Here is a 10,000-nt window from a genome sequence, read left to right as displayed (position 1 = left end):
GAATACGGGGCAGATTTCGTTTAACATCTGAGCAGTTGATTTAATAGATTAATACTCATGATGGCAAGTGAACGGAGGGCTGTTGAAGAGGCTGTATGCTTATGAAGTGAAAAGTAGTGTGGCTGTGTGTGTGTTACAGTTTTTCTGTACTTGGTTTTGTCATGATATGGTCATTTTTTTGTATGTGTTTGTGTTTCTACCTGTTTGTATGTTTGTACGTTTGCATGTCTGTATGAGATTTTGTGAGTGTGTATTTGTTTGTAGGATTGTGTGTGTGTGTGTGTGTGTACACATATTTGTGAGAGAGTGTGTGCGCGTGCGTGTGTGTATGGTCATGTGCAGTTCCAGAAGGCCAGCAGCAGCATGTTGCATGTGTTGAGCGCAGGCGTCCCGTATGTCGCGGGCACTAATGAAGGCGTGGTGCGTCTCTGGCTGTGTGTGTGTGTGTGTGTGTGTGTGTGTGTGTGTGTGTGTGTGTGTGTGTCCTGTATGTCGTGTGCTCTAATGAAGGCGCGACACGTCCCTGGCTGTTTGTGTGTGTGTGTGTGTGTGTGTGTGTGTGTCCTGTATGTGGTGTGCTCTAATGAAGGCGCGTGGCATCGTGTCTATGGCTCTCTTTACTTGGCCGCCGTCTTGGCTTCAGAGGGTCGACCACAAAAGCACTACGGTGGCTCTGTCATCATCAACAATCTCTCCCTCTCTCCTTTCTCTTTCTCTCCACCTCCCTCTATTCTCTCTCTCCTCTTTATCTTTTGTGTTTTCATCACTCTCTCTCTCCTTCCTCTGTGTCAGAAGTGGGCAGCGTCCCGGCTCCAGACTGAGCGTGTCTTCATTACGGCGTTTGGCCATGTTGCCGCCCCGGCATGGGCACGCGTTTGTCCAGCCCTATTAGAAGGGACCCGGCGTGACTGTGGCCCCACACCATCCCCATGCCTCTGTGTCTGTGTCTGTGTCTGTGTGTGTGTGTGTGTGTGTGTGTGTGTGGACGCCAGCACAGAGTTTCCTCTGAGAAAGTTTCCCTCGCTCAGGTGCGTACGGCCGGCAGTCCCCTCTGTGGCCATGTGTTTCAGCCACGGCGGCCCCAATTACCGGAGCCCGTCGGTGGCGGCCCCAGAACTTCAGAGCGCGCCCGTCTGCCAGGCCCACCCTGGCCTGCTCCAGCCCCCCCCTTAAAACCACCAACCCCCCCCAAACTCTCCACCTGGGACAGGGCAGGGAGGTGAAGGCCATCGCCGGGGGCAACCATGAGAACAGGCTGTTAATTCAGTAATGAGTCACCACATGAAAGAGATGGAGGGGGTGGTGGAGGAGGAGGAGAAGAGGGAAGGATGGAGGGGTAGGAGCAGAGAGGAGGACGAGAGAAACGAAGGCGAGGAAGAATAAAGGGAGGGAAAAAGAAGAATTAGGAGAGGCCATCAGGACGGAATGCGGGAAAGAGAAGAGTGTGTGTGTGTGTGTGTGTGTGTGTGTGTGTGATGCAGCGGGGTGGGGTAGGGGTGTGTGAGGCGTGTGTTTTGTGTGCCCGTTCCAGGCTCACTCTTGCTCTTTTTTTTCCTCTTCCTCTCCTCCTCTCCTTCCGTCTCTTCTCTAGTTCCCCTGCCCTTGTTCTCCCCCCCCCTCTCTCTCTCTCTCTCTCTCTCTCTCTCTCTCTCTCTCTCGCTCTCTCGCTCTCTCGCTCTCTCTCTCTCTCTCTGTCTGTTTCTTTTCTAATTTAACTTTTCATTGAAATTTCTTCCCCTGTTTGGCACACTAGCCAAGTCCCCTGGTGGACGGATGACAAAAGCCCTCTAAAAGCCATGTGATCTTCCATTTTCCGACAGCCACACTTCTGAGGATTAAGGCTATTTAATGACTATAATCTCCCTCTTTCTCCAAAGTGATTTCTCACATTCTGTCGCAGTCAGAGGGATTGCATTAGCATTAATAGATTTATAATTCACCAGAATGACCACATGTGCCAGCCTTCTTTTTTTTCTTTCTTTCTTTATTCTTGTCTCTTTCTTCCTCTTTTCTCTGTCACTCCTTCATCCTTGTCGTCTTATTCCATGTCCTCCTCTTCTGTCTTCTCTTCTTCCTCTTCTTTCTCCCACGTTCCCGGATTTTCTCTCTCACTCTTTTTTTTCCCTTCCTTCTTCTTTAAACATGCTTCTATTTTTTTTCTTCTCCACTTCCCTCCCTCTTGCTCCAGCAAGTGTTCCTTTGTGCCTTCGGCTTTTAGGTACTGTACATGCTCGAGTCATAGCAGGGTGCCATACCTGTCAAACACACACACACACACACACACACACACACACACACACACACACACACACACCCTCTGCTCGACAGGGCTGGGATTAGAGGCAGGGCTGTTTGGGGCCAGGGCTTTAATGTGCAGCAGGAGAATCCAGCACAGTTAAGACCCTTATGGGCTTTCTTCTCCAGCTCTTTCAGGGCGCTGCCACCACTGCCCCAGCCTCAGCGTCCGCCTCCGCCTCCGCCACCCCAATCTCTCGCTCTCTCACTACACACACACACACACCGTTTCCAACAAACACATACACCATCACACACTCCCACTGCTCAGGGTTTTAGGTCAGGATGACTCTTATCCTGACATGGACACAAAAGCTCAGAAGGAGCTTTTTTGTGTGTGTTTTGACTGTGTGTGTGTGTGTCTGTAAGAGGGGTGGTGCTTTGCCCTGTGTGGGGGGCTCAGCTTAGACACCCAAACATACATCTCCTGAACCTTTGGTACGTTACGGCTTAGGCTTGCCCTGTAATCCCAGAGAGAGAGAGAGACAGAGAGAGAGAGAGAGACACCGAGAGAAAGAGAGAGAGACACAGAGAGAGAGAGACACACAGAGACACAGACAGAGAGAGACACAGACAGAGAGAGAGCCTTCCCCATCTCTACAAAGCCCTATATACACTCCCCAAATGTGTACAAATGCTGTTCCGCTCAGCTGTGTGCTTTGCTGAATGTCACAGACGTACACACACAGGCGTATAAAACAGCTTTGGTTTCCTGCTAATATTAATCATTTATTGTATTAATGGTGTCCTCTGTGTCCTTCAAGGGCTTCCTCATTCATCCCCCTCTCCTCGCTGCCTTCTCTCCTTATTTCTCTCGTTCTCTCTTCATATTTCTGTGTGACATCTCTATTTTTCTTCTTTTTTTCCTCCTCTTCTTCCACTCTCTTCTTTACTTTTGCGCAGCGTAGGATTTGTTCCTTGCTTGGAGCCAAATTCATAATTCATGGTTTTACAATCCCCCCCCCCACAACCCCCTGTGGAGATTTATTTGTCCTGCACAGCACCTACAGTTTCAAGCCAATCGATTCATCACATGAATTTATTTTGCACTAAATCTGCTGTGCTCAACTTTGCAGAAGATGTAGCGGAAACAAGGTGGTGTGGGGTGGGTGGGTGGGGTATAGCGGCGGGCGCAAATTGCCCTCGGTAGCTAAAGCTAACGTTTCAGAAGAGCCGTCTCTGTTTCGGGAGGCTCGCTTCATACACCAGTGTCGCCGCCGCCGCTGCCGCCATCTCTTCGCATCGCCGGCTGGGATGGCAGGGCGGCCATGATGAGTTGGAGAAATGAGTTTGATGCCCAATCCTTTGCAGCCTAAGGGTGGCCCGTGCCTGACAAAATACGCCTGGAGTGAGACACAATCACTCTTCCCCTCCATCTCGCCTCAATTTCGGCAAAAACACAAAACGATTTTGGGTTCATGTAGACCAAGTAGTTTAGACGGTTTATTCTTGTAAACACAGGGTTTATTTGGAAACGTAGAATACCAGAGGCTCCCCCCCCCTCTCTCCCCCCCCCCTCTCTCTCTCTCTCTGTCTCTGTTTCTTTCTCCCATAAAACCGAGTGAATTAGGGAAAAACAAACAGGCTGTGATAGAATATTCTGTGTTTGTCTGCGCCTCAGTGGGACTCTGGGCTCGCAGCATTCCTGCTCAATAAGTCATGAGCTTGCCTCTCTTCCTCCCGCTCCTCCTCCTCCTCCTCCTGCTCCTGCTCCTGCTCTGCCGAGGCGGCTCGTTGAGATGCTAAATAGATGATGCTCGGACTGTGTCAAGCCCCTTCAGATCGCACAAATCAGGGCAGCGGTTGACGCACCCAGCTTTGTGTTTACGTGATGGATGGATGGATGGATGGATGGATGGATGGATGGATGGATGGATGGAGGGGTGGGTGGATGAAGGGATGGAGGGATGGATGGATGGATGGATGGAGGGGTGGGTGGATGAAGGGATGGAGGGATGGATGGGTGCTGTTTTTCATCTCCGCATCATATTCAGACAAAGAAATTAAATATAGATGGGTGTAATCCTTAGTTTCATTTTGCAGGCGTTTGTCCATTAAGAAGACCTTCCTGTTTGAGTTTCCACTAATCGCTTCTGAGAAGCTTTTCAATCTGCTGGCCATAATGAAAATGTGATAAAACCAGATCCAAATCTTTGGGGGGATGAGAGGATGACTGCAGAGGGACAATGAAATGAGAGAAAAAAAAAAACAGGGATTTAAAAAAAAGAAAGAAAAGCGGAAGCGTTTTGCCCTTATTTTTCATCTCCCTTGTGATTTGGTGTCTTTAGTTCCTTTGCTCTTATTTAGATTTTTTTCTCTCTTTCATACCTTCTCTCTCTCTCTGTCCCTCGCTCTTGCGCGAGCCTCCTCTGTGTCCCCTGTTTCCCTAGCCTTTCCAACATTATAATTCTGTGTGTGTGTGTGTGTGTGTGTTTGTGCTTTTGCAGATGGCGACGATGACCCCGGGCTCTCCTGGGTGCCCTCCTCCCCCTCCAGCAAAGACGTGGCGTCGCCCTCGCAGATGCTGGGCGACGGCTGCTGCGACCTGGGCATGGGCACGTGCGGCGAAGAGGAGGGCGGCTCGGGCCTTCCGTACCCGTGCCAGTTCTGCGACAAGTCCTTCAGCCGCCTGAGCTACCTGAAGCGGCACGAGCAGATCCACAGCGACAAGCTGCCCTTCAAGTGCACCTTCTGCAGCCGCCTCTTCAAGCACAAGCGCAGCCGCGACCGCCACGTCAAGCTGCACACCGGCGACAAGAAGTACAGCTGCCAGGAGTGCGAGGCGGCCTTCTCGCGCAGCGACCACCTCAAGATCCACCTGAAGACGCACAGCTCCAGCAAGCCGTTCAAGTGCAGCGTCTGCAAGCGCGGCTTCTCCTCCACCTCCTCGCTGCAGAGCCACATGCAGGCGCACCGCAAGAACAAGGAGCACAAGGACCTGAAGGACCAGAGCGGCAGGAAGGCCGGCGGGTCGGCCGGCTCGGGGGGTTCGGACGGCGGCGCGGACTGCGATCAGGACCTCTACATGTGCGACTACTGCGAGGAGACGTTCAGCCAGACGGACGAGCTGGAGAAGCACGTGGTGACGCGGCACCCGCAGCTGTCGGACCGCGCCGACCTGCAGTGCATCCACTGCCCGGAGATCTTCGGTGACGAGGGCACGCTGCTGGCGCACATCGACCGCCAACATGCCAACCGCAAGCACAAGTGCCCCGTGTGCTCCGAGCACTTCTCCTCCGTGGAGGACGTCTACTGCCACCTGGACAGCCACCGGCAGCCCGACTCCAGCATCCACAGCGTCAGCCCCGACCCCATGCTGGGCAGCGTGGCCTCCATGAGCAGCGCCACGCCCGACTCCAGCGCCTCCCTGGAGCGCGGCTCCACCCCGGACTCCACCCTCAAGCCCGCGCCCAGCCGTCGCAAGCTGGCGCCTTCCTCGGACCCCGACGACGTCGTCGGGTGGTTGTCCACGGCGGCGGGCAAGGTGACCTACAGCTGCCCGTACTGCTCCAAGCGTGACTTCAACAGCCTGGCGGTGCTGGAGATCCACCTGAAGACCATCCACGCCGACAAGCCGCAGCAGAGCCACACGTGCCAGCTGTGCCTGGACACGCTGCCCACGCTCTACAACCTCAACGAGCACATGCGCAAAGCCCACCGGGGCAGCGGGGGCAGCATGGCGGCCGCTGCAGCCGCCGTCGCCGCCGCCTCCACTCTCCCGCTCCTGCAGTTCAGCAACGTCACCGCCTTCCACTGCAACTACTGCCCGGACATGTTCGCCGACATCAACTCGCTGCAGGAGCACATCCGCGTGTCGCACTGCCTGCCGGGGGGCATGATGGCCGGCTCCACCACGCTCGAGGGCAACCACGCCTTCTTCTGCAACCAGTGCTCCATGGGCTTTCTCACCGAGTCCTCGCTGACCGAGCACATCCAGCAGACGCACTGCAACAACGCGGGCGGAGGCGGCGGCGGTGTGGCCAAGATGGAGTCGCCCGTGCTGCAGCCGTCGCAGTCCTTCATGGAGGTGTACTCGTGTCCCTACTGCACTAACTCCCCCATCTTCGGCTCCCTGCTCAAGCTCACCAAGCACATCAAGGAGAACCACAAGAACATCCCGCTGGCCAACAACAAGCGCAAGGTGAAGGTGGCCGAGCTGAGCCCGGCCTCGTCCGACGTGGAGATCTCCTCGCCCAAGCGTCACAGGGCGGCCGGCGACTCCACCCCGGCCAGCGCCAACGGCGACTACCCCTGCAATCAGTGCGACCTGCGCTTCGCCAGCTTCGAGGGCTTCCAGGCGCACCTCAAGTCCCACCTGGAGCTGCTGCTGCGCCGGCAGTCCTGCCCCCAGTGCAACAAAGAGGACTTCGAATCCCAGGAGGCCCTTCTGCAGCACCTGACCGTGCACTACACCACCACCTCCACGCAGTATGTGTGCGAGAGCTGCGACAAGCAGTTCTCCTCGGTGGACGACCTGCAGAAGCACCTGCTGGACATGCACACCTTCGTGCTGTACCACTGCACGCTGTGCCAGGAGGTCTTCGACTCCAAGGTGTCCATCCAGGTGCACCTGGCCGTCAAGCACAGCAACGAGAAGAAGATGTTCCGCTGCACGGCCTGCGCCTGGGACTTCCGCAAGGAGGCGGACCTGCAGCTGCACGTCAAGCACAGCCACCTGGGACACGCCAGCAACGTGCCCAGCAACACCGTGGGCGGCAAGGCCCGCAAGTGCATCTTCTGCGGCGAGACCTTCTGCACCGAGGTGGAGCTGCAGTGCCACATCACCACGCACAGCAAGAAGTACAACTGCCGCTTCTGCGGCAAGGCCTTCCACGCCATCGTGCTTCTCGAGAGGCACTTGCGCGAGAAGCACTGCGTCTTCGAGAGCGCTCACGGCAACGGCAGCAGCCAGAACGGCACGCCCAACGGCGTGTCGCAGAGCTCTAAGCGAGGAGGAGGAGGAGGAGGAGGGTCGGGCGGAGGAGGAGGAGGAGGAGGAGGAGGCGCGAGCGGGACGACCGTGGCGGCAGAGCAGGCCGACCTGCAGAACATGCTGCTGAAGCAGCCGGACACGGTCAACAGCCACGAGGCCAGCGGCGGAGAGGACGAGCTGGACGCCTCGGAGCCCATGTACGCCTGCGACATCTGCGGCGCCGCCTACACCATGGAGGCGCTGCTGCAGAACCACCGGCTGCGCGACCACAACATCCGGCCCGGCGACGACGACGCCGGCTCGCGCAAGAAGAAGGCCGACTTCATCAAGGGCAGCCACAAGTGCAACGTGTGCTCGCGCACCTTCTTCTCGGAGAGCGGCCTGCGCGAGCACGCCCAGACGCACCGCGGCCCCGCCAAGCACTACATGTGCCCCATCTGCGGCGAGCGCTTCCCCTCGCTGCTCACGCTCACCGAGCACAAGGTCACCCACAGCAAGAGCCTGGACACGGGCACCTGCCGCATCTGCAAGATGCCGCTGCAGAGCGAGGAGGAGTTCATCGAGCACTGCCAGATGCACCCGGACCTGCGCAACTCGCTCACAGGCTTCCGCTGCGTGGTCTGCATGCAGACGGTCACCTCCACGCTGGAGCTCAAGATCCACGGCACCTTCCACATGCAGAAGCTCTCCTCGTCTGGGAGTTTAGGTGGCACTGGCAACACTACCGGCACCGGTGGCGGTATGGGCGCTGGAATGGTTGGTGGTGGTGGTGGTGGTGGTGGATCGGCGTCGTCCTCCCCCAACGGCCATCTGGGCGCGCACAAGCTCTACAAGTGCGCGCTGTGCCTGAAGGAGTTCAAGAACAAGCAGGACCTGGTCAAGCTGGACGTCAACGGCCTGCCCTTCGGCCTGTGCGGCGCGTGCATGAGCCGCGGCACCAACGGGCAGTCGCCCAGCGGCATCGGCGGCAGCAGCACGCCTCAGGACCCGGCAGACAAGGCGGCCGCCACAGGCCTGCGCTGCCCGGAGTGCGCCGTGAAGTTTGAGAGCATGGAGGACCTGGAGACTCACATGCAGGTGGATCACCCCAGGATGAGCCCCGAGACCAGCGGGGCCAAGAAGGTGACCGACGCCTCGCCCATCCCCAAAGTAAGACTCGCCTTGGTGACCCTTGGTGACCCGATACGTAGCTGTGGTGTACAGTGGTTGTGTGCAATGGTGGTGTTTTTGGCAGGTATTATTACAGTCCTAGTACTGTTCATATTGTTAATGCTAACAATGTGTTTTTATCTTAAATAAGTTGAAATAGACCACTGATTGCTGTAAATACTCCTTCTGGCTTTATTCCGGCTGATCTTTATTTATTTCTAGAAAGTGTTCATATTTTCTTGCCAAGTTTGTTTTTCACCCACTCCTTTTTCAGCTGTGTGAGTAGTGTGTGTGTATGTGTGTGTGTGTGTGTGTTGGTGTGAGAAAGAAAGAAAGACAGAGAGAGAGAGAGAGAGAGAGAGAGAGAGAGAGAATCTGTGTTTTTAATGCAATTTCCCCTTGAAAATAGCAGCCACTGCCAGGAAGCATTTTCCAGCCGTGTTTTGAGTGAGATGTGTGAGGGCTGAGCTCCCAGTGTGCGCTGCCTAGGCAGGTAGGGTAAAACATGTGTGAATTCAGCCCTGCATTACTGGGCGTCCCCAGAGAGGCAGCGGCGCGGCGCAGTCTCCTTCTGCTGGGCTGATGGGCGGCCGCCGCCACTGCCGCCGCCGCGCTCGGCTAGATATTGACAGTGAACTTCCAGGGAGGCTCAATCTTTACCTGAGCTTTTGTTTCAGCTCAGTGTTACAGATAGGAAAAGAACCAGACTTTCCCCTTGCGATGCCTCCTTTGATAGAAAGACAGGCAGGCAGACAGGAAGGGAGAGAGAGATGTTGCGGTGTGTTTGAGTGTGTAGTGTGAGTGTGTAGTTTCTCTGTGTGTGTGTGTGTGTGTGTGTGTGTGTGTGTGTGTGTGTGTGTGTGTGTGTGCAGTGAATAAAAAAAAGCTTTTTGCTTTTACTGAATTTCCTGTGCCGGTGTCTCGCCTTGCAGAAGAAGACGTATCAGTGCATCAAATGCCAGATGACCTTCGAGACGGAACGTGAGATCCAGATTCACGTCGCCAATCACATGATCGGTGAGTCGACTTCAGCTCTTCTTCCCAGTGTGTGTGTATGTGTGTGTGTGGGTATGTGTGTGTGTGGGGGTGGGTGTGTGTGTGTGTGTGTTGGGGGGTGGTGGTGGTGGTGGCTGCTGGTTTGTCAGCCGTTCCTCTCTGTTACTTCTCTCTGTCTCCTGCGTGCGCTCTGTTCCGACCCAGCTCCCTGCCCTTCGTAATGCACCCCCTCTCACACACACACACACACACACACACACACACACACACACACACACACACACACACACACACACACACGCGCACACACACACACACACACACACACGCAGGTGTGAGACAGACAGGTGAAATGAACAGCTCTATTTCTGGAATCGCTGCCACCGGTCTCGACAGCTGTTCCATTGTTTAACACTCGGCTGCACGGTTGAGCTCTCGGCTGCAGGTCTGACTGCTCCGTTAACTCTTCAGCCCACCGGCCGGCCTGCTGACACACACACACACACACACACACACACACACGCGCACACATGCGCACACACACATGCGCACGCACTCACACTATTCACCTTCTCATATCTTTATCTCTTTCTTTTCTCTTTTTTTAATCTTCTTTCCTTTCCATTT

General features: G+C 55.5%; 1 protein-coding gene across 2 annotated transcripts in view; it reads left to right on the top strand.

Moving 5' to 3' along the window:
* The window catches only part of znf423 (zinc finger protein 423), a 157,272-nt gene that overhangs the window by 68,851 nt on the left and 78,421 nt on the right, over window positions 1-10,000 (top strand). For both annotated transcript variants that reach the window (XM_031564908.2, XM_031564907.2), the window contains exons 4-5: window positions 4,743-8,377; window positions 9,310-9,394. In XM_031564908.2, the coding sequence (XP_031420768.1) occupies window positions 4,743-8,377; window positions 9,310-9,394 (3,720 nt within the window). The remainder of the gene's footprint in view (window positions 1-4,742; window positions 8,378-9,309; window positions 9,395-10,000) is intronic.

This window comes from Clupea harengus, chromosome 3 (assembly GCF_900700415.2).
Source record: "Clupea harengus chromosome 3, Ch_v2.0.2, whole genome shotgun sequence".
Classification (NCBI taxonomy): Eukaryota; Metazoa; Chordata; class Actinopteri; order Clupeiformes; family Clupeidae; genus Clupea; species Clupea harengus.
Note: the sequence above shows the minus strand (reverse complement) of the source record. Positions and strands in the feature narration are given on the sequence as shown.